This window comes from Vulpes lagopus, chromosome 3 (assembly GCF_018345385.1).
Source record: "Vulpes lagopus strain Blue_001 chromosome 3, ASM1834538v1, whole genome shotgun sequence".
NCBI classification, from domain to species: Eukaryota; Metazoa; Chordata; class Mammalia; order Carnivora; family Canidae; genus Vulpes; species Vulpes lagopus.
The window spans coordinates 126,995,913-127,019,233 of record NC_054826.1 but is presented as its reverse complement, the minus strand read 5'-3'; the positions used below and the strand labels follow the sequence as shown (position 1 = coordinate 127,019,233).

The following is a 23,321-nucleotide window of genomic DNA, read 5'->3' as shown; positions in this document are numbered from 1 at the left end:
CTCACCCCCAGCTCGCTCTGGTGGGCTCCCTCCCCAACGCCCGCCCAGGCCCTTCTTTTCTCACCTTCACTGGCATAAAGAAACACCCACGCCCCAACCTCGGGGAACTTAGGAGGTGCAGCTCTCTGGGGTAGCTGACAACAGTCTGACAACAGAAGCCACCTGGCACCAGGGTGCCGAAACAGAACCACCGTACCCCGGGTGGGACTCGAACCCACAATCCCTGGCTTAGGAGGCCAGTGCCTTCTCCATTAGGCCACCGGGGCGCGCCCCTGGGGCGCAGGCTTCGCGGTCAGGACCGCCCCCTCGCACTAGCCGGGAGCGGGTGGGCAGCGCCACGGGCCTCGCGCGCCCCGGCTGCCAGGGGCCGCGCTTCAGCGGGGTGGGTGCTCCGGCCGTTGGGGTGCGGCTGCTTCGTTGAAGGCCGGGAGCAGGTGCAGAGTCGTGGCCCCGCCCCCGCCCCCGCGCCCCCGCCGCTCCGCCCGGTCCCCGCCGCGCCCCCACGGAAGCCTCCGTGCGTGTGCATCTCCGGGACTGGACCGCGGACCCCGAGCAACGAGCAATCTCGCCTCCCCTTCGTGGTATGGGTGGGGGGCCTCCCCCCGGGCCCCCTCTCTGCGGCGAGGAGGGCGAGCATCCGGCTCTTTGGTTTAAGGTGCGGTGCTTGTGGGCGTCCCCAAGTGTCCTGATTCTGTCGGGTCCAGGTGGGAACAAGCTGGGAAGGATCTCCCCTTTATAGCGCCCACAGGAGAGGGGGTCGCTGCGGGAGAAGTGCCCCTCACTCCGCGTCGCGCGGAGGGGGCAGAGGGACCCTGGTGGGAAGGACCCCAGGACCTGCGGACAGGACCAGGTGGGGGCAGAAGTGGGAACTTCCGCCTCGCCCGCAGACGGCGCGGCCCCTCGTCCCACCGCCAGGTGCGGACTCGGCTAGCCCAGACCGCGGCCGCCGCCGCCAGAACGCCAGGCCCGAGGTCGGAGGCGGCGGCTCGGTTCCTCCGCTGCGGAGGCCCGGGCGCGGCGTCTACAGTGGAAGGATTGGAACCCGGCCCCAGGCCCGTCCTCGGGTCACACCCCAGAGCCTCTGCAGCCAGGCTGCCTGAGGCCTCACAACAAAGACGGAGCGCCTGGCTAGCTCAGTCGGTAGAGCATGAGACTCTTAATCTCAGGGTTGTGGGTTTGAGCCCACCTTGGGCAAGGCTGACATTTTGAGCTTCAGAGAAAACAAACGTCCTGGTTGCTCACTCTATAAGGAGAAGAAAACATGGCTCTTGGGTGTAGCTCCTACCTTCAAGGGAGACATTCTGAGGCACTTCTTGGGAGTTCTATATTTTAGGGATGGTGGCAGCTTAAGCATAGGAAGGTAGAGCCAAGCCTAGAGCAGCAGGCCCATATAGGTCTAGGTTTTTCTCCTACAGAGTGTGTCTCCCTGACTCACTCATAGGCATGAGTCTCCTTTGGGTCAGTCAGGACAGTCCGTGGGGCCTCCAACTGTCACACTAAATGAGATGGACATCCTACCCGTCTATGAGTAGGTGATAAGGTTGTCATGCCACAGGGTAGGCCCAGATAGGGCTGTTGGAGGGGGAAGCATCAGAACTTGCACCTGGGAACCCAGGGTTACAGGACTAGGCTTCACTATTTTCCAGCTGGACTCCACAGATCTGGACCCACAAGACCCAGGCTCTCAAGGACATCAGTTTATACCTCTGTAAAGTGGGGATAATCGCAGCTCATGACTCAAAAGTTTGTTTGGGTTATTAAATTACTTATATTTTTTGTAAAACATTTAGAACAGAACCTTGAGACTGAAGCATTCAGTCCTGTCGAGCTTCCAGCCTGCTTGCCCTCCCCAGCCCACCTTCCTGAACCAGGCAGCTCTGGGCTGGTGGAAGCCCATGTGTTCAGGGGGCCCCTCTCAATTCTCTCCTCCCCTGTCTCTCCTGCCTCCCCACTTCACACTCTTCCTGACCCCTCTGGCAGGAACCTGAACAGTCTCTTGTCCCAAGTTGGCAGACCCTGGCTTTGCACCACTCCTGGGAAGGAGCTGAATCCCAAGGGCTCAGTGTTGGAGCTCAGTGTTGGAGTTCAACAAATTATTTTGAAGGAATGAGGGTGGAATCAAGGGGTCAGGCCTGTTTTGCACCCCCCCCCCCCAGAAAGGGGCTCAGCTTTCCATACTCCTGGAGTGACCTCAAGCTGACTGACACACCCTCCTCCTGCAGCCTCAGGGCGGTGCTGGGAGTTGTGGGCATCAACAGGTGAGCCTTGGATTTCATCAAGGCACAGAGAAGGACTGGACACCAACCTGGCACCTCGAACCCGTCAGAGGTCTCAGCCTGCAGCTGACCTTTGGGGTCAGGGTCGAGGGTGATGAATGAGGCTGGAAATGTCCACAGTCTTATCCAGATCCTGGCATTGGTCACATTTGATTCTCAGCTTTAATGCAGAGATTCAGTGAAAACACCCATATGGTACCAGGTTGGCTCAGGTGGTACCATACTCTTATTCTCAGCCTCATGGCCTTGAGCCTCACATTCATTAGATCTTTTTATGCCAGTTGTGGTCCATGAAAGCATTGAGGATTCCCGTCCCCATGGGTTGTTTTTCTGCTCCCAGCCATACACTCCTGCCTAAAGAGTGCCCTGTGGGGGCACAGTGTGAGAGGTAATAAAAGCAGATTCCTGCTCACCCAGGAAGCCATGCTTGGGTCCTGCCCTCAGAGCATCTGCCCCTTGTACCAGGAATGGCCTCCCATGGGTACTTCGGACTCCCGATGCGGAGAGCATGGAGAGTAGCGGTTCAAGCACCCATACCCAGGACAGGTAGGGACAGCAAGGACCAGTGCTCTTTAAGGGTGACGATGCATGGGCTTCTACGCTCCTTGTTAGCAAAGTTCCTGAGAAGAATCCCACAAGGTTTTTTCTCCTCTGGGAGGGAACACAGCAGGCTGTCCCTAATTAAAACACCAGGAAGTCTGAAAACCTAGGCTCCTGGGGATTTGATCCGCTGGCGTTCTAAGCGAGGAGTATCCCCTGGAAACTCCTTCCGCTGCCAACCTCTCCTCCCTCAGCGATGCTGTTCACGCTCCAGTCCTCAGGCGTCGCAATGGGAGAGAGTTTGACTCTGGTATCACTCAAGTAGAGGGTCCCAATTCCCAACGTTCAGTACTTGGGGGAATTTCATCTTAGTCCTGTCTGCCCGCCCCGGGGCCAATGTAAAGGGCTTCAGCCCAGGAGGAATGGAACGGGGGGGGGGGGGGGGGCAGAGCATCACTCCCCGTAGGTGACCGGGCCGGGTCCCCGCAGTTCGCTCTGGCTGCTGCGGCGGTTCCCTTTGCTTCCCTGGACCCAGAGAGGGCAGGAGACCAGCACCCCCTGCGCGCTGCTGCGATCGGCGGTTTGGAGAGCTGCGAGGCGCTGTCCCCAGGGCCGGCTCGGGGCCCACGCGGAGCCCGCGGAGGCCGGTGGCTGAGCTAGCAGCAGCTGCGACCCCGCGACCCCGCTTCCCAGGTGCGCACATTAACAACTGAGCTATCGAGCTCATCGCGGCATTTCTGCTTGCATCAGCTGCAGGAGGAGGCGGAACTGAAGCGTGGCGGCTCGTTGGTCTAGGGGTATGATTCTCGCTTTGGGTGCGAGAGGTCCCGGGTTCAAATCCCGGACGAGCCCTCCCCATCTTTTCCCTTCCAGACTCAGGCTCCAGATGGCTCTTCCCGGGGTGGGGGTGGGGGTGACATAGGGCGCCCGGAGGCGCACACAGTATGTATCCCCTGAGCCTGGGGTCCCGGGTACGAGACCACTCCGGGAAGTAGGAGGAGAGTGCTCAAGGGTTCGTGCGTCGTTGGTTGCCCTAGGGGTACAGGTCCTCTTAGCTTGAGGGGATTCCCGAGCAAGTCCTGGGTTAGCCCTACAGTTATAACTTAAATTGCCTTTTTTGCGTGTGGGGAGGGGGAGGGGGAGGGAGGAGAGACCCGGGATTCTGTGGGCAGACCTCCAGTTCCGCGGCGCCTTCCCAGATGAGCGCAAGGAAATTCGCGCCCTGGATCCGAAGGGATGGTGGTCAGGCAGCACAAAGCGAACCCGCTTGCCCAGATCTGCGGGATCCCCGCGGGTTGGGACACGCCTGGACACGGGGAAGGATACAGAGACAGCACAGTGCCCAGAACCCGACCCCCGAGCCCTGGACGCAGTCCCTCTGCCCAGAGGGCGCAGTCCTGTCCTCTCCAGGACCCGACGACCGAAGACCCGCCTCCTGCCCCTGCTGAGCAGAGGGGCGCATCCCTGAGCCGTCTGGGTGCGGGGTCCTGGTGGCCTGATCCACCTCCCTCCGGAGGCCAGCCCCTCCCGTCCGAGGCACCTGGCGCGGGACCGCTGGCTTAGCATAACGAAGAGACTCAGCGGCAGCCTCCTGGGCTGTAGGCCCACGTCGGAAACTGGGTTTCTTGGTTTGCTCTTGCCGGCGGCGGAAGAGGGGAGGGGAGGGGAGAGGAGGGGAGGGGAGGGGAGGGGAGGGGAGGGGGGAGCGCAGCCGGGAGGGGCGGGGCGCGGCGGGGCGGGGGGCAGAGGCGGATGGAGCTGCTTCTTCCCTGCACTCCGCACGCGTTCAGTCAGCACCCACTGGGTGCCCACCGTGGCGTTGCAGCGTTTTCCACAGCGGCTTCCCAGCGACCTCGGCTCAAGCGCCCTCCGGGTGCCGCCCCGCTCGGAGCCGTCCACCTGCGCCCCGACCCGGAGGTCCCCGCCGCGGCCGGGAGCAGCGCCTGCCGTGCGCACGGACCGCCTCCCGGGCTGGCCGCCCTTCGCGGCCCGGGGCCAGCGCGCAGCGGCAGCGCCGAGGCCTGGGTACCGCCTCCCTCCACGCCCGCGGGTTCTCCACTAGCCTGAAACCCGAGTCCCCTCCCCGAGCGGCTCTGCGGGGCCCACCCCGGATGCCACCATGGTCACAAAGAGGAGCCTGGAGCACATGTCCAGCAGGGCTCGTTGGTCTAGGGGTATGATTCTCGCTTAGGGTGCGAGAGGTCCCGGGTTCAAATCCCGGACGAGCCCTCCTTTTTGTCTCCCGGATGCGGGTGGTTCAGAGATCTGGCCTGAGACCTCTGCGCCAGACAGCGAAGCTCGACCCCGCGGAAGGTAACTCCGAAAAGGCCTCAGGCTGGCTGAGGGCCGCCCACCACTGCGTTTAAACTCTTAACTGGGGCCCAGGCGCCAGAGCCCTGTCTCCGGATACTCTGTCAGTCGGAGTTCGAGGCACGGAGCGCCAAAGCCCTGTCTCCGGATACTCTGTCAGTCGGAGTTCGAGGCACCGAGGTGGGAGGAAGAGGCTTTCCTCTGTGCATTCTAGGAGCGCGTTCTTCCCCAGGCTGACGCCTTTGGGGCGGCAAGTCTGGGCCCCCAGCCGGGTCCCGGCTCAGGAGTCTGGGAGCTCGAGGAGAGGCCAGAGACTTTGGGCGTTTGCAGCCTGGCGAGGGGTGGGTGGGGGGCGGATATGAAGCCCGGCACTCCTCACCTGGGCGTGGCCTTCTGGGGCTCCCCCAGCCCTGCCGGGGCCCAGACCCCCAGCGCCTACCCTCTGGGGGGGGGGGGTCCTTCTGCCCTTTCCTGAGGCTCCGGCTGTGTTGGACTGGGGTCACCTTCACGGCGTGAGAAGCGGACCGGGTCCCGCCAACACCGGGAAATTTGAAAATCTAAGCATTATGAAGAAGAGTGGACATGCTGGCCTGAGGTTATGATCTCATGTAGTTCTATCCCCACTCCTTGTCCCATCAGCCCAAATGTCAAACAGATGTTAACGCTTTAAAACTGTGTTAGAGAATATCTCATACATGGGACTAAGCTTTGGGAGCTCTACAAGGGTGGACGTCTGTTCTGCAGAACCTTGAGGCTGCGATGCCTCCAGGCACCGAATTCCTATAAAACACTCCCTCAGGGGCAGCTCTGGTGGCGCAGCGGTTTAGCGCCGCCTGCAGCCCGGGGTGTGATCCTGGAGACCTGGGATGGAGTCCCGCATGGGGCTTCCTGCATGGAGCCTGCTTCTCCCTCTGCCTGTGTCTCTGCCTCTCTCTCGCTCTCTCTGACTGAATAAATAAATAAATCTTAAAAAACAAAACAAAAAAACCCACAACACTTCCTCAGTACCTGGGGCTGAGCGGAAAGTGGGACTCAGGTGAGAAGCACTAACTCCTCCAGCATTTCCGCCCTTGTCAGGCACCTGGGCCCAGGGAAAGTCCTGTGGAGTCGCCAGTACTTGCCAGCAGATGTCTTCAGCATGTGTGGAAAGAAGAGTGCCAAGGTGTGCCAAAAGCATCTGCCTCCTACAGGATCTGAAGGATGGTTATACAGGAGAGAAGGAATCAAAAGAATGTGGTGGTGGAGAGGACCATGGTGTTGCACAACTGTTAGTGGCTTGGTCTTCCTTTTTGTTTAGGATGGTGAGATTGAAAGTGTGCCATGAACTGAGGATCGTGAATAACCCAATCCTGTGTAGTTGAAGACCATTTTTTGGGAAAAACCCCTCAAGTAGCAGATTTAATTTGAATGGTAAATTAAATGAATGGTATAGTAAGTCCTTGAGCCCCTGGCAGAAGGAAACAATTGTCTGTGGAAAAATATACTTTTATTCTAGGTCTCAGAATTCCCTACACAAAGAAATTTACAAGGAAAATGGGCAACTCTCATAACAAACAAAAACAACAAGGAAATAAGGCACCATGAGCAATAATCAAAGAACAAAAAGCAATGGAAATAAGATTGCTAAGATTTCAGATGCTAAGATTATTAGACACAGACTATAACAGGCCTTACTATGCATAAATAAATGAAGACTAATTAAAACATCTTTGAGAACAAAAGCTATGGAAAATGCTCTAAAAATGCAAAATATCTAAATTCTTCTAAAAATAAAAAGACAAAAAATTGAAACAAAATTCAATAGTTGTATGTAACAGTTAAAAAGATGGAGAGAAAGTAAACTAAAAAGAGGTCAAAATAAATAATACAAAACCAAACAAAACCCTAAAACATCCCAATATGATTGTAAATTAAACAACACAATTGTAAAAATTCTGGGAGTTAAGAAAGAAATTACAAAGGGATTTAGAAATATTTTTAAATGATGATGAAAATACTGTATACCAAGGTATAGCTAAAGCTGTAATTAGAGGGAAATTGATAGCCTTAGATGCATATAATAAAAGGTTTGAAAAGAAAAAAAAAGTTTGAAAAGTAATGTCAAGTAGTTAGGAAAATAACAGCAAAAATAAACTCAAAGAAGTTAGAACAAGGAAAAAATAATAAGACATGAAATTAATAAAGTAGAAAACAAGCATACTATAGAGATTCATGATATCCTGAAGGCAGATCTTGGAAAAAGCTAGAGTTATTGATAAAACTCTGCAAAAACTGATAAAGAAAGGAAGAAATACACAACACATATTAGGGATAAGAATGACTTCACAGGGATCCCTGGGTGGCACAGCGGTTTGGCGCCTGCCTTTGGCCCAGGGCGTGATCCTGGAGACTCGGGATTGAATCCCACATCGGGCTCCTGGTGCATGGAGCCTGCTTCTCCCTCTGCCTGTGTCTCTGCCCCTCTCTCTCTCTCTGTGTGTGACTATCATAAATAAATAAATAAAATTAAAAAAAAAAGAATGACTTCACAGTCACTGCATAACTTACATGATAGAAACATATGCTAAATAACTGAAAATTTAGAGAAATATATGTAATTTTTAAAATTAAAAAATGCCTTAATGATGTAAAAATGTAAATGATCTTAAAACTAATAAAGAAAGTGAATCACTAATCAAAAACTACCCTCCAAGGAAGATTCTTGACTTCGATGGGTGCAGTGGAGCATGCTACCAAGCATTCAAGAAACAAAATTTTTATTTGTATTTTACATAAAATCTTTCACAGAAGAACAGGGCACTCCACAACACATTTTAGGAGGCCAGCAGACCCCTGGGTAGCTCAGTAGGTTGAGCATCTGACACTTGATCTCAGGGTTGTGAGTTCAAGCACCCTGCTGGGCATGGAGCCTACACTAGGAGATAAAAAACCAGGGAATCCCTGGGTGGCTCAGCGGTTGAGCACCTGCCTTCAGCCCAGGGCGTGATCCTGGAGTCCCGGGTTCAAGTTGTGCATCAGGCTCCCTACATGGAGCCTGCTTCTCCCTCTGCCTGTCTCTCTGAGTCTCTCATAAGTAAATAAGTAAAGTCTCTTAAAAAAGAGAAAAAAACCAAGGACAAAATGAAAAATAATTTTAAAACCACATAATCTATAATCTCACTCATGAAAATAGATGTAAAATCTTAAAATATTAGCAAACTAAATTTTAGGACATATAGGAGGGATAATGTACCACGGCCCCGTTGAGTTTATCCTAGCGAGTGCAAAGTTGATCTGACATTAGAAAATCTATTAATGTCTGCAGCAAATCCAAGGAAATGTATTCAATATAACCTCACTTCCATTCGTGATTTTTTTTTTTTTGTCCATTGAGGCATTTTATTTACACATATGAATTACATCCCTAGAAAAAGAATCCCAGGATTTTCCCTGTGTTTTCGTCTTGCTTCTTCATGGTCCGTGATGCCAGCTGAGGTTGTCAATATAATGAAACCAAACTGGCGGGATGGGAGCAGGTTATTCTGCCATTTTTCTAGATCTTTCAGTTGTGCATCAAATCTGGGGCTGATCATTCCACACTTGTTTAACCTGCTTGTGAGGTTCACAACAATTTTCCCAGCTCTGTGATCATCAATGATTTCAAATTCACCAATGTAACCATGCTTCATCATCACAGTGAGAAATCGGCTGATGACTTTGGAGCATGGCCTAATAAGAACCATGAGAGAGGCGTTTGGCTCTCTTTTCAGCTTTGTTAATGCTCTTGAGAGCATCTGCAGAGACGGGGGTGGGGGGGGGGACGGGAGGGGCCATTCATGATTTTTAAAATGCTTAATAAACTAGCCAAAGGAGATAATACCCATAACTTGCCAAAATTATCTACAAATTCCTACAGCAAACATCATCCTTGATTGTGAAACCTTGACATTTTCTTTGAGGTTGGAGATGCAACAAGGATGCTGATGCTCTCTCCTATCGAACGTTTTATCAGACAAACGAGGTTACTCACGCATTGTTGGTGGATGCTTAAGACCGTCCAACCACTCTGGGAAACACTATGATGGTTTCTTTAAAAACTGAACACGTAAAAAAAAAAAAAAAAAAAAAAAAAACTGAACACGTAACTACCATGTGACCCTTTGGGTAATCTTTGGGTTGCATCTTCGGGTATCTTTCCCAGAAAAAAACCTATACTCTGATGCTTACAGCTGTTACATACTTGTAACAGCCCAAAACTGGAAATAATCCGGATGTCCGTCACAGGGTCAAGAGGTAAAGTGGTGCATCTTGCCCTAGCCTTCTCCCCTGCACGGCTGGCTCTGTCCCCCCTGCGCCTAGCTGCTCTGGGTGCTCCTCACTGCACCTGACACTAGGTTTGGTGCGGGGCCACCGGGCCCAGGCCGGTTCCCCAGCTAGAGGCCGTGGGGAGGTGAGGGCAGTGCCCTTGCTGCAGCGGGGGACTCCGGTGGGACCCTACTGAACCGCCCCCGGTACTTCAGGTCCAATCCATCACTTAGCCTAGTTCCCGTCACTTTCAGATAAGCACATCATCTACACCCGCTGCCTAAGGGTGCCCGGCTAGCTCAGTCGGTAGAGCCTGAGACTCTTAGTCTCGTGGTCGTGGGTTCGAGCCCTATGTTGGGCGGCTTGTTTTCTTGCTTTGCAGTGCTTAACTCTGCAGGAGGCAATTAGGGGGCAGTGTGGATGCACCACAGGGGGGCAGCCTTCCACGCAAGGCTTCCCAGTGACCTAGAATTGAAAGACAGGCGACGCTGCCGGGGGTGGGGACACGCGACCGGGCGGCCCTCGCTGGCTTTTGCCCGAGGGTCACCAGCGGGCTCGCTGCTGAGAGGATCGTCTGCGAAGTGACCCCGCGTTGCCGCGGGGACGCACGGACAGTCTGCCGGGCTGGGGGCTGGTTGTTGCGTGAGCGCTGGGGCCTCCAGAATAGGGGGCGTCAGGGGCTGCTCCCCACCCTGTGGGCTCCTTCCGCGCCCGCCGGCGCCTGAGCTCTGCCTTCCCCTGCGGGTCTAAAGTCCCAATCCCCCTTCCCACGTCACTTCCTTGATCCCATTCATCCCGGTTCCCGGGGCACCACGAAGTCATAAGGAGAGCTGGAGGAAGCTACCCCTGTGGCTCGTTGGTCTAGGGGTATGATTCTCGCTTAGGGTGCGAGAGGTCCCGGGTTCAAATCCCGGACGAGCCCTTCTTTTGTACGTAGACTTCATGTTAGAAATTGAAACCGCCCGCGGACCTCAGCCTTTGCGCGACCAGACACAAGGCACGAGAGGATGAGAAGAGAAACCTTAAAAGCGTCCAGCTGGTTCCGGCTGCTTTAAAAACTTAAAGCAGGAAAAAAAAAAGTAATAAAAGTAAAAATTTAAAGCTGGAGGCCCAGGGCTGCCGCGGTGCAGGCATTCCGGGGCAGGGCGCTCCCCGGGGCAGTGCAGGGCTGGTGGTTGGGGAAGGGGAGTCCCAGAGAAGCAGCTCACCCCCGCAGTCACCCCTTTGTGGGTTCAAGGCCAGCCATTCCCCAGAGGCGCTCAAAGGCCCCCTGCTAAGCACCCAGGAATTTACATACCGAAGTGCTGGCGGTGACTGTACTTGGACGGAGCGCCCTGCCCTCCTCCCTTCTCCCCCCACCTCCTCTTTACTTATTCCCGTCCCCCTGACCTGGGCGCTCCAGGCCTGGGGTCCGAGTGCGCTCAGGACTAGGGTCCTGTGCCCCTGTCCGAACGTCAGACTGTGAGGTACAGGAGATGGGAGGTCCAGGTAGGGCTTGACTTTGACCCCTAAAGAGTTTCTATCCTTGAGAGCTGCTTTCCGCAAAGGGTGCAGTGTCCTGGCTCTCCGGGCACCCGGGGCCGGGCCGTAGCTCGGGCCGAAGTCCTTTCTTCCAGAACCCACGCGGGCCCCGAGGCTGCCTGTAGAGTTAGATTTCCTGGGGGCAACCATCTCTGCTCTAAAGGCTTTTTCCCCCCCTCTGTAAGCCTTTTTGTTTTGTTTTGTTTTGAAAAAAATTGGTAACAGCTTTAAGGAAATTACTACAAAAAAAGAAAAAAACAAAAAACAAAAAACAAAAAACACGTTCCAGGAGGGACTCGTGGTTTCCAGTAACACAAATGGGCGGGATTTGGGGGAACCAACCGTTTAGCTAAAAACAACGGAAAATGTTGGATATTCAAAACAAACAAGCACACTTAAAAGCGGCGAAGAGCTTTAGGGAGAGGGAAAAGAAAAAATCCTGGCTACATTTAAAGGGAGGCGGAAAAGCAGAGGGGCGCGTGGATCCCCAAGCCACGGTCGCATCGGGGGCATTTGCCAATCTCCGAAACGTGCGAGACGAAGGCAAAGCTCGGGATCCGCTCCTGGGTTCCCCTTGAATCTGTGTCCCCCAAAGGCGAGCGCGCACAGAAATACACCCGTCCTACCCCCACGGGCCTCCAGCTGCTTCTGGAAGACGTGTTGCCTCGAGCCTCCTGCTCCCACGCCTTCTGCTAAAATGCAAATAATTTTTAAAAAGAGGCGGAGACTCCGAGCAGTCCAGCCCCCCCCCCCCCCCAGGACCCCACGTCTACAGCGTCCTAGTTTGTCTCGGTGCCGGAGACGCGTGTCCCCTCCCTCCCAGGCCGGCCCTCCCTGCCTGCCGCTTCCCCCTGTGGGCCTGTGGGCCGATCGCCAGGACAGGCGGCGCGAAGGACACTAGAAGACGCGGCAACTAATGCAAAGTGTGCTCTCTGATTCAGCTCTGGATTTTTTTTTTTTTTTAAGCCATAAAGCGCGGTTTGGGAGGAAATTCGAATATGGACCGTACGTTCGATAATCGTGTGGCACGAATGACAAAGGATAAATTTGGAGGCAGGCTCTGAGGTCCCGGGAGTTCTTAGGGGGATGGGGAGAGAATCTTAGGAGGCTTGGGATTCTGCTGATTGATTGATTTTTTTAACCCTTGGATAAATTACAAACCTTCGTGAATACAGGCGGAGGTGTTTGAAGGAAATTGCAGGGAGCGTGTCCCCGACCCCCGAGGCTCCAGCTTCGGGCCGCCCCGCCGCGCGCGGTGAGGTCCGGGGCTCAGCCTCCTCGCTCTCGAGCCCCGAGAGGCGCGGTCCAGGATAGGATCCTCCCGCCCCCCGCGGCTCCGGCCTGGGCCGAAGGGCTCCGACTTTGGCCTGCGGGGGGGGGGGCGTCCGGGGGCCTGCCGGGGTGGTCTCCCGGCACCGCCGCCCACCCCCAGCCCTGCGCTCCGTGGGATCCTTGGTCAAGCGGGGTCCGGGGAGGCCCGGCGCTTATCAGCGGCGTAGCTGGGGGGCCCGGCCGGATGCTCCACCGACTGATCCAGCCGGAGTCCCTCACTGCTCTCCGAATCTATCCATCCCAAGGAGAAGCGAGCCCGTTTCCGAGCAGGGGATCCCTTCTGGAGGACTCCGCGGAGCCGGCACAAGAGGAGCGGCAGGGGCGCAGGCGGAGGCGGGAGACTGCGCGGTCTGCGCGGAGCTGCGCGGGGAGGGGCTGCTGTTTGGTTCACGACTGTTCTGAAAGCTTGAATGCACGCTGCAGAGACTCAGTCTGGTTTTGAGTAAGTACCCAAACCAATCTCTGCAACACTTTCTAGCCACTGAGCAAGCAGCTCAGTAGCCGCCCCAGTGGCCTAATGGATAAGGCACTGGCCTCCTAAGCCAGGGATTGTGGGTTCGAGTCCCACCTGGGGTAATAGGAAGGACATAGCCTTTAGGTGTGTGTCAGGAAGTTTTAGATTACAGGGTGGGAAAAACCCACCAGAAAGGAAGGAAAAAAACCAGGTGGAACTCAAAGGCTCTTATAAGATCTGTAAAGAAACGGCGGGAAGTTTCTGTTCTACCCAATCAGTAGGGAAAGAGGAATGTGCCACACTTTGATAAAAGTCTGTCTTAGAAGTACTGACGGCTACAAGGAAAACTGGCTAATGAACGTACTGTACTAAGAGTATCTGCTGTAAAGCTCCACTGTGCAGGTGTGTGTGTGTTCCGATTTTTGTAAAAATGGTAACTCAAGCCACAGTTGTTTTAGCAGGAGTGCCCAAAAGGGAAATGGGTGTAAAAGGCTGTGAACACTCAGGGCCACGCAGGCAAGGGAAGAAAATAGAAACTAGCAAAATGCAAAGTATGAAGTTCAAAAGGTAAACAGAAAATGTGGAAAACAGATGTTGCACCTATGATACATGAATGTCAGAACTGAATGAGCGTTTGGAGAGAATCAAAGGTGACACCGGCCAATGATAACGTTGACTTGATCTGAGTTAAGACCGTGGGTGGGGGGATCCCTGGGTGGCGCAGGGGTTTAGTGCCTGCCTTTGGCCCAGGGCGGGATCCTGGAGACCCGGGATTGAATCCCACCTTGGGCTCCCGGAGCATGGAGCCTGCTTCTCTCTCTACTTCTCTCTCTGCCTCTCTCTCTGCCTCTCTCTCTGCCTCTCTCTCTCTGTGTGTGACTATCATAAATTAAAAAAAAAAAAAAAAAAGATCGTGGGTGGTGAGATCCCAGGGTGGCTCAGCGGTTTAGCGCCTGCCTTCGGCCCAGGGCATGACCCTGGGGTCCCAGAATCGAGTCCCACATTGGGATCCTACATGGAGCCTGCTTCTCCCTCCTCCTGTGTCTCTGCCTCTCTCTTTGTGTCTCTCATGAATAATAATAATAAAAAAAGATTGTAGGTGATTTTCTGCCAGGAGTTCTGTTGTTTCAACATAGCTGCTTCTGGGACTTTTTAAAATTCCCTCAGGGCCTCGTTATTCGAGTCTTGGTGTCAGTCCAGGATTTTGGTGTCCAGCAAATGCTGTTTTTGACAGGCGTGTAACTCAGCACTCTGGGTGACCCAAAGGTCCTGTGTCCTCAGAAATGCCATGTGAGGCTTGTGTTCTTGCTCAGGTGCATGGGGTCCAGAATCAAATCTCAGAGCAGCCACCTCCAGTGCTTTTTTGTTTTTTCTTTTTAGTTAAAAAATATCTTATTTAAAAAAAAATATCTTATTTATTTGAGAGAGAGAGAGAGAATGAGCAGGGGTAGGGGCAGAGGGAGAGGGAGAAGCAGACTCCCCACTGAGCAGAGAGCTCTACATGAGGCTCCATCCCATACCCGGAGATCATCACCTGAGCAGAAGGCAGGCGCTTAACCAACTGAGCCATCCAGGTGCCCCCTTCTTTCCTTTTATTTTATTTATTTATTTATTTATTTATTTATTTATTTATTTATTTATGATAGTCACAAAGAGAGAGAGAGAGAGGCAGAGACACAGGCGGAGGGAGAAGCAGGCTCCATGCACCGGGAGCCTGATGTGGGATTCGATCCCGGGTCTCCAGGATCGCGCTCTGGGCCAAAGGCAGGCGCCAAACCGCTGCGCCACCCAGGGATCCCCCTTTTTTCCTTTTAATAACAAAAGTGGGGCAGCCCCGGTGGCTCAGCGGTTTAGTGTCGTCTTCGGCCCAGGGAGTGATCCTGGAGACCCAGGATCGAGTCCTACGTCGGGCTCCCTGCATGGAGCCTGCTTCTCCCTCTGCCTCTCTCTCTTTCTCTGTCTTTCATGATTAAATAAACAAAATTTAAAAAATAACAAAAGTGAGCAGCGCTGGTATCAAAACAGAGGAGAGAGGGCCAATCGCCCCTGATAAGACGCATAATGCATTTCATGCTCAGGTTAAATGTCAATGTGGCCTGTTAAGTTGCAGGCATCAAGCTTGGTGAGGAAGAAAATAAAAATGAAAAGGAGCAACTTCCCCTGATCCAGAATCTGACTCCTTTTCTTCTTCTATCTTAAACAATTCATTTTGTTAATTACTGTATTGCCAATAGGTGCTTATAGTAGGTGTTCAATAAACATTTGAATGACTGAATGACTCATAGGCCAGTGGTTTGGGGTATGCTGGGGCACCTTTGGGACCTACAACTTATGGGAAGACACAAGGTCCCAGCAAGGGAGGCATTTTCCTGCTGGGTGGGTTCTGTGATTGAGACCCTGCTCCAGGACCCTGACCACAAAGTCCCTGAGCCACTTGCTGACCAGGAGACCTGGATCAAATCCTCGGTGTGTGTGTTTCTCCTTCAGCCAACAGTTAGCGGTGCTCCAGCTCTATCCTGGTGGTCATGCCAACGGTGCGTTTACACTCTTTTCTGACTAGAAGTGGCAGCTGTGTGCTGACACCTAGCTCAGTCAATAGAGCATGAGACTCTTAATCCCAGCATTGTGAGTTCAAGTCCCAAAGTGGGCATAGGATTGCCTTTCTTCTTGTGCACTAGGCAGAAGAGAAGGATGAGAAAGCTGACATTCCTTAAATACATGCCCAGTAGATATCCTTGGGTGAAACTTCTTAAAAGTTAGCAAGACTCAGGGGCTCAGTGGTTGAACATCTGCCTTTGGCTCAGGTCACGATCCTGGAGCCCTACAGGGAGCCTGCTTCTCCCTCTGCCTGTGTGTCTGCCTCTCTCTCTCTGTGTCTCTCATGATTAAATAAATAAAATCTTAAAAAAAATAAAAACAGCTTACTAATTTATCCTTTTTTCTTAAGTGTTCCTTCTCCAATCCTTTGTTTAACTCAGCTGATGGAGCAACTAGTGGATCATAGTAACTAGATTTTTTTGTTCAAGGACATTCCTTCCCACTTCCATTCTTTGGATCTGTTTGGGGAAACTCCTCCTCTCCTCCATTCAGTCCTGATGATAATGTACATCACTGGATTATCACATGGAATGCATTGGGTGTATGATCTAGGATGACCAGAACACCCCACTCTCCCATACAAAGTGGTTGGTTCAGATTTGGGTGTGGATCCAAGAAGGAATGATCACAGCCTTGGCTGGAGTTAATAAATAAACACTGGGGCAGCCCTGGTGGCGCAGTGGTTCAGTGCCGCCTGCAGCCTGGGGTGTGATCCTGGAGACCAGGGATTGAGTCCCACATCGGGCTTCCTGCATGGGGCCTGCTTCTCTCTCTGCCTGTGTCTCTGCCTCTCTCTCGCTCTCTCTGAATGAATGAATGAATGAATGAATGAATGAATGAATAAACAAACACTGTTAGGGGCACCTGGCTGGCTCAGGTGATAAAGCATGGCCAGGGATTGCTAGTCCGGGAGGATGTGAGTTTCGAGGTGCTGGTGGCCACCCTGTCTGCCACATGGAGAGAAATAGTCTGTAGAATGAAGTCAAACAGAAACAAATAAAATAGATGAGAAATACAGGTCCTGACACCATTTTTTGGGCCCCTGCATGTAGCCCTGCCCGAAACTTGCAAGAACTTTGGACTTTGCAATTACATCCAGCAATAGATTCTACTTCTCCTAAGCTGTTAGGAGTTGGTTTTTCATCACTTGCAAACAATTTTTTTAGTAATTCGGGAACTACTTTCCCCCTCATCCACAGGTCCTTGATAATGAACGTTGTGAAGTGTTCTTGGCCTGTTTTGGGGATAGAATGTGCAGAACTTGATATCTGATATGAGTCTGATGGAGGTATGAGGAGTCATTATGGCCCTGAGGTTCTTATCTTGAGTTACTAGGAGCAGATGAATATTTATTGAGATGTCATAATCAGAATGCAGAATACATTGTTCAGGGCAGCCGGGGTGGCTCAGCAGTTTAGCGCCGTCTTCATCCCAGGGCCTGTTCCTGGAGACCTGGAATCGAGTCCCACATCCCACAGCGGGCTCCCTGCATGGAGCCTGCTTCTCCCTCTGCCTGTGTCTCTGCCTCTCTCTCTCTCCTCTCTGTGTATCTCATGAATAAATGAATAAAATCTTTAAATAAATACATTATTCATAAATAACTCAAAGTGAAAGATCAGTTAGAGTAACACTCTGGTTTCCAGAAGACATTTTTTTAAATTTTTATTTATTTATGATAGTCACACACACAGAGAGGGAGAGAGAGAGAGAGAGAGAGGCAGAGACATAGGCAGAGGGAGAAGCAGGCTCCATGCACCGGGAGCCCAACGTGGGATTCGATCCCGGGTCTCCAGGATCGCGCCCCGGGCCAAAGGCAGGCGCTAAACCACTGCGCCACCCAGGGATCCCTCCAGAAGACATTTTTAATTTTTTTCTTTTTTAAAAGATTTTATTTATTTATTCATGAGAGACAGAGAGAGAGAGAGGCAGAGACAAGGCAGAAGGAGAAGCAGGCTCTCTATGGAGAGCGGGACCCGATGCGGGACCGGTCCCAGGACCTCGGGATTATGCCCTGGGCAGAAGGTAGACACTCAACCATTGAGCCACCCAGCGATCCCCAGAAGACATTTAAAAAAAAAAAAAAGATTTTAATTACTTAGAGAGAGACAGAGAGATACAGACAGAGACAGAGAGAGACAGAGAGATCACATGAGCAGGGGGAGGAGCAGAGGGAAAGGGAGAGGCAGATTCTCTGCTGAGCAGGAAGTCCAATGCCTGATGTAGGGCTCAATCCTGGAACTCCAGAATCATGACCTGAGCTGAAGACAGACGCTTAACTGACGACCACCCAGGCACCTTCAGAAGACATTTTTTTTTAGTGATTCAGATGCCATTTCTGGCCCAAGTGTATGGTTTTTATGAGTAACCCTTTCATATTATCAACTCAGGAAAGTAAAACTTTACAGTGCATAAGATCAAAAGATTCATGGGCACCTTAAAGCCAGATCTTGTCTTCAGTACTATGGAGTGGTAACTATTGGACTTAGAAATTCTATGTTCAAAAAAAAAAAAAAAAGAAGTTCTATGTTCCTCATTGGCATCCATGTTATACTAATTTATAAATGGACTCAACAATAGTTCCTATTCTACTTCATTTACCCCCAAATTAAAATATAGAATAAAAAACTTATCAACTTATGAAATGAAAATGACTATTGCCCTATGAACACAAGATAGTATTTCCAAATTATTTTTATCTAGAACATAGATAATTGAGTAGAGAGTGAAGGATGTGAATCCCTTCAGCCTTCGTGTAGTTGACATGGTCTCTAAGCCCAGTGCATTGATGAGAGTAGGGGTCATGAGATGATTTATATAAATTACCTAACTTAATCTGCACAACTGTACAAACTGAATATTATTTTGTGGTTCTGTGAAGGTTGATAGATTTCTCTAGGTTGTACAACTGGTAATATTGGATCTGAGAATTAAGTGTACATCTGTGTGAATCCAAAGTTTATTCTTTTAATTCCTATAGAGCATCATATATATTTCCTAACAAGGACACCATTCCAGCTTGGGTGGGGATAAAATATAGGATTGTGAGTTTTCTCTGTAGAAAAAATTGTTGCTAATGATTTCCCCTAAAAGATTGCATCATTTGCAATATTGCCAAGCCCTAAAGCTGCAATAATGTAACTCAGATAACAGGTCTTTATCATCAGTGTTGGATCCAAAAGAGCCCAAGGAGAAGGGACAATTAATTACTTGCTGTTTGTCTCTAATGAGGCTCTTAGGGACTATGGCCCTAGTGGCCATGGAGACTCTTGTAAAGAGCTGGCCCTCTGATTCCCTCAAACCTCCTTCCTGTACCAAGGCTTGAGTCTGTGTACTCCCGCCCTTGTTCAAGCAGATTTATCCTGAAAACCTGAAAGACAAGTCCCTTTTGCTCAAATCAACAATCTCTGGCCAGGTCTGGAAAAGTGAAGCAAACTTTGGATTTCTTGTGACTGTAATAAATGTCGTTCTTTCCAGGTAAGAGTCAGATCAGTGAGACTATCAATAGCTGATTGTTAAGATAAACCTTTGTGGAGGGTACTTCTCACTACATATTTTTTTTAAAATGGAACCAAAGAAACAGTTCTGAGATCATCAACCGTCCTTGCAATGACCCAGTCATGACCTTATATGTCCTGTATGTTTATGAGACCTGAATGAGACCTGAGCTGTCGGGAAAACTAGTTGACCAAGTTCATGCCCATAATTCTGTGTCATTTCCATTTCCATTTCCATTTTACAAGTTAGACTGAGGGAGCTCAGTGGACACAACCAAGAAGGGCTGGCTCAGAGCTCTGTAAAGTGCACATTATCATACTGACTGATCACTGATATTATCCTCAGAGCAAATATGTTAGGAATGTGTAACGTGTCCAGATTAGAGACACTGGAAATCAAAAATGTCCTGTAAGGCAACACCACTAATGATAACCATGACATCAATATCCTTTATTAGGGTGTGTGCTTACTATATGTCAGTCTCTTTGGTAACCACTTACATGTGTTCTCCAGTGCTCATTATAAATATTAACCTCTCTATTAATATTCTTATGTCTATCGTGATTTATGACACTATTCTAAAAAATATTTTATTTATTTGAGAGGGAGAACAAGTAGGGAGGAGAGGGAGAAGCAGCCTTCCTGGGATCAGGGAGCCCAATGTAGGGCTTGATCCCAGGACCCCAGGATTACACTGAGGCAAAGGCAGATGCTTAACCAACTGAGCCGCCCAGGTGCCCCAATTTATGACACTATTTAAAGATATAAGGTCATGATAGAAAGTTTAAACATACAAAGAATTTATGGATAAAACCATTGTCACAATCTTTCAATGTCCTTCCAGAGGCATGGCTTTCATTTTCCTGAGGGAAGAATGAATGATGGCACAGAAAAGGCCATCACTGGCCAAAGCACACAGGGAGCAAGGTTCTAGTGCCTCACCTATGTCACACAGCCTATCTCCTTCCAGTCTTCTTAGTTGCTCTGCTTTAACCATCGTTTTCCAGGCTTTTGGATTGTCCCTGCTTTGTCTGCCTCTGGGCTCAGGCTTCCAGCCCCATGAGAGGGGCAAACCAGTCAAGTGTCTCCGAGTTCCTCCTCCTCGGGCTCTCCAGGCAGCCCCAGCAGCAGCAGCTTCTCTTTGTGCTCTTCCTGAGCATGTACCTGGCCACCATCCTGGGAAACCTGCTCATCCTCCTGGCCATCAGCATGGACTCCCGCCTGCACATCCCCATGTACTTCTTCCTCAGCAACCTGTCCTTTGTGGACATCTGCTTCTCCTCCACCACTGTCCCCAAGATGCTGACCAACCACTTACTTGGCACTCAGACCATCTCCTTCTCTGGCTGTCTCACACAGATGTACTTTGTATTCATGTTCGTGGACATGGACAATTTCATCCTGGCTGTGATGGCCTATGACCGCTTTTTAGCCATATGCCACCCCTTACACTACTCAACAAAGATGACCCACCAGCTCTGTGCCCTGCTGGTTGCTGGGTCATGGGTCATTGCCAACCTGAATGTCCTACTGCATACCCTGCTGATGGCTCAACTCTCATTTTGTGGGTATAATGCCATCCCCCACTTCTTCTGTGATGTGACACCTCTCCTGAAACTCTCCTGCTCTGACACACACCTCAATGAGGTGATGATTCTGACCGAGGGCTCTCTGATCATGATCACCCCCTTTATTTGCATCCTGGCCTCATATATCCACATTACCTGTGCTATCCTGAGAGTCCCATCCACAAAGGGAAGATGGAAAGCCTTCTCCACCTGTGGCTCCCACCTGGCTGTGGTTTCTCTCTTCTATGGCACCATCATTGCTGTGTATTTCAACCCTTTGTCTTCACACTCTTCTGAGAAGGACACCACAGCTACTGTGATGTACACAGTGGTGACTCCCATGCTGAACCCCTTCATCTACAGCCTGAGGAACAGGGACTTGAAAGGGGCTCTACAAAAAATGATGGGGAGAAAGTCATGCTCTTAGTGATGCAAGTATAACAGACCTATTATTTTCAGGCATATTAATCTTCACCAACTCGCTGAAATGTAGCAATCAAGGGGTCTGCAAAGAACTGAGAATAAATACTCTCAAAAGACAATTATGAATGAACTTAGACTTAAGTACAACCCCGCTCCTTTATTTTTTTTTTTATTTATTTATGATAGGCACAGAGAGAGAGAGAGAGAGAGAGGCAGAGACACAGGCAGAGGGAGAAGCAGGCTCCATGCACCGGGAGCCCGACGTGGGATTCGATCCCGGGTCTCCAAGATCGCGCCCTGGGCCAAAGGCAGGCGCCAAACCGCTGTGCCACCCAGGGATCCCAACCCCGCTCCTTTAAATAGGTAATCTTATTTGTTTCTAATTACTGTATTTAAACCTACTTTGCATAAAGGTCAAGTTTTTCCTAAGTGATCACTCTGAAAATTTACATGTAACAATTTTTTTTCACTTCCTTTTTGGAAATACTCTGATTCTAAGGCAGTGTTTTTCAATCTTGGATACATGACAGTATCACCTGGGGAGGTTTGACAACATATAGGTGGATGCTGGCCAATTAAATTTTGACCAGTTAAACTAGAATTTCTGGAATGGGATGTAGGCACTGGCATTTTTTCCTCTTTAAGGTCCCTGGGGCTTCTAAGGTAATTTCTGAGTTGACATGCTGCTTTGGATGTACTTTATGATTGCTCATTATGAAGAGTGAGCCTAGAAACCCTAAGATTTGATGTATAATAGAGGTAAACAATAGAGGTGAAAAAGTCACTGAATTTCTCTGTGGGCTCAAGTGTCCCTCTGCTGACAGGGCAGGTCCTTTGGCTGAATTCACAATCCTAAGCCTCATATGAAATCCAAAGAACACTTCTTAATTTTTAGTGCTCTTATTTGTCCACTTGGGCTGCTCTAACAAAAATACCATACACTGGGTAGCTTAAACAACAAATATTTATTTCTCACAGTTCTGGAGGCTGGCAGTGCCAGATCAAGGTGCCAGCAGATTCAGTGTCTGATGAGAGCCTTCTTACTGGTTCTTCTTTCTGTGTCCTCAAGTGGTGAAAGGAGTGAGGGAGCTCTCTGGGGTCTCTTTTATGAGGGCACTATTTCCTTCATGAGGGCTCTCCCACTCATGATGTAGTCACCTCCCAAAGGTCCCACCTCCAAATACTATACATCGCGGGTTATGTTTCAACCTATTAATTTTTTTGGAAGGGCACACAAACAATCTGTGGCAGTTTTTCATCATTCAATTTGATTGCCTTGCTTCATGGGGGTATATTTAGCATAAGGCATTTCCTTGATTTTGGAGAAACAGTTTAACATTTGCTATTTCATCTGTTCAGGATGCCTTGTCCTTCTCCCTGAGGGAAACCTTTTCTGAATCTTCAAGATCCAAGGCAATATTTCCCCTATGAAGCCTTTGATGATTTCTCTACGCTGAGATTCTCATTCCCTCTCCTGAGTTCCCACAGAGAACTCTTCTTTGAGTTATTATATATGTGATACTGTGTAGTCCGGTTATTGCTGCTTCCTCTTCTCTTTCTTCTTTGCCCTTAGGCATTCTAAAGATTGTTAGATGCTCAAGGATCACACACATAAACTATTCACCTTGGGCGCCCATAAAAAGTTTGGCTCCTGATACATATTACACATGCAAACCATTAATACTGAATAGGGCATGGGATCCCTGGGTGGCGCAGCGGTTTAGCGCCTGCCTTTGGCTCAGGGCGGGATCCTGGAGACCTGGGGTCGAATCCCACGTGGGCTCCCGGTGCATGGAGCCTGCTTCTCCCTCTGCCTATGTCTCTCTCTCTCTCTCTCTCTGTGTGACTATCATAAATAAATAAAAATTAGGGATCCCTGGGTGGCGCAGCGGTTTGGCGCCTGCCTTTGGCCCAGGGCGCGATCCTGGAGACCCGGGATCGAATCCCACGTCAGGCTCCCGGTGCATGAAGCCTGCTTCTCCCTCTGCCTGTGTCTCTGCCTCTCTCTCTCTCTCTCTGTGTGACTATCATAAATAAATAAAAATTAAAAAAAAATCATAAATAAATAAAAATTAAAAAAAAATACTGAACAGGGGAACAAAAAGCATGTGCTTCTGGAGACCCCAACCTGAGAGATATTTTAACTTTTTTAAAAAATATTTTATTTATTCATTCATTCAAGAGAGAATGAAAGAGCTCACAAGAGCACAAGCAGGGAGAGTGGCAGAGGGAGAGGGAAAAGCAGACTTCCCGTTGAGCAGGGAGCCCAAAGGGGGCTTAATCCCAGAACCCTCAGACCCTGGACCACGACCTGAGCAGAAGGCACTCAACCAACTGAGCCACCCAGGTGCCCTCTGAGAGTTCTTTTAGTAATAGTAACAAAAATAGAAAGAAAACAACGGAATACAACAGGGGTACCTGGGTAGGGCACCCGGCGTTGGGCTTTGCTTAGTATAAGTAAACTCATCAGTAATGTTTTCAGAATCTTCTTTACTTACCTCTGTTTCAACTGAAAGAATT

The 23,321-nt window shown here is 50.4% G+C and overlaps 1 protein-coding gene and 6 non-coding genes across 7 annotated transcripts; 6 read left to right on the top strand and 1 right to left on the bottom strand.

Annotated features, from left to right (window-relative positions):
* Window positions 1-193: 193 nt before the first annotated feature.
* TRNAR-CCU lies at window positions 194-266 on the bottom strand. Its single transcript has one exon. It is a non-coding gene; the product is annotated as a tRNA-Arg (tRNA).
* Window positions 267-3,596: 3,330 nt separating this feature from the next.
* TRNAP-UGG lies at window positions 3,597-3,668 on the top strand. The gene has a single exon. It is a non-coding gene; the product is annotated as a tRNA-Pro (tRNA).
* A 1,305-nt stretch (window positions 3,669-4,973) lies between these two features.
* TRNAP-AGG lies at window positions 4,974-5,045 on the top strand. Its single transcript has one exon. It is a non-coding gene; the product is annotated as a tRNA-Pro (tRNA).
* A 4,653-nt stretch (window positions 5,046-9,698) lies between these two features.
* On the top strand, window positions 9,699-9,771 carry TRNAK-CUU. Its single transcript has one exon. It is a non-coding gene; the product is annotated as a tRNA-Lys (tRNA).
* Window positions 9,772-10,260: 489 nt separating this feature from the next.
* Window positions 10,261-10,332, top strand: TRNAP-AGG. Its single transcript has one exon. It is a non-coding gene; the product is annotated as a tRNA-Pro (tRNA).
* Window positions 10,333-12,766: 2,434 nt separating this feature from the next.
* TRNAR-CCU lies at window positions 12,767-12,839 on the top strand. Its single transcript has one exon. It is a non-coding gene; the product is annotated as a tRNA-Arg (tRNA).
* A 7,030-nt stretch (window positions 12,840-19,869) lies between these two features.
* Window positions 19,870-20,805, top strand: LOC121487096 (olfactory receptor 1F1). The gene has a single exon (XM_041748539.1). The coding sequence runs from the start codon at window positions 19,870-19,872 to the stop codon at window positions 20,803-20,805; it is 936 nt and encodes a 311-aa protein (XP_041604473.1).
* Window positions 20,806-23,321: the final 2,516 nt, after the last annotated feature.

Coding starts and splice junctions, on each gene's coding strand:
- LOC121487096 (XM_041748539.1), top strand. CDS start 19,870: ATGAGAGGGGCAAACCAGTCAAGTGTCTCCGAGTTCCTCCTCCTCGGG.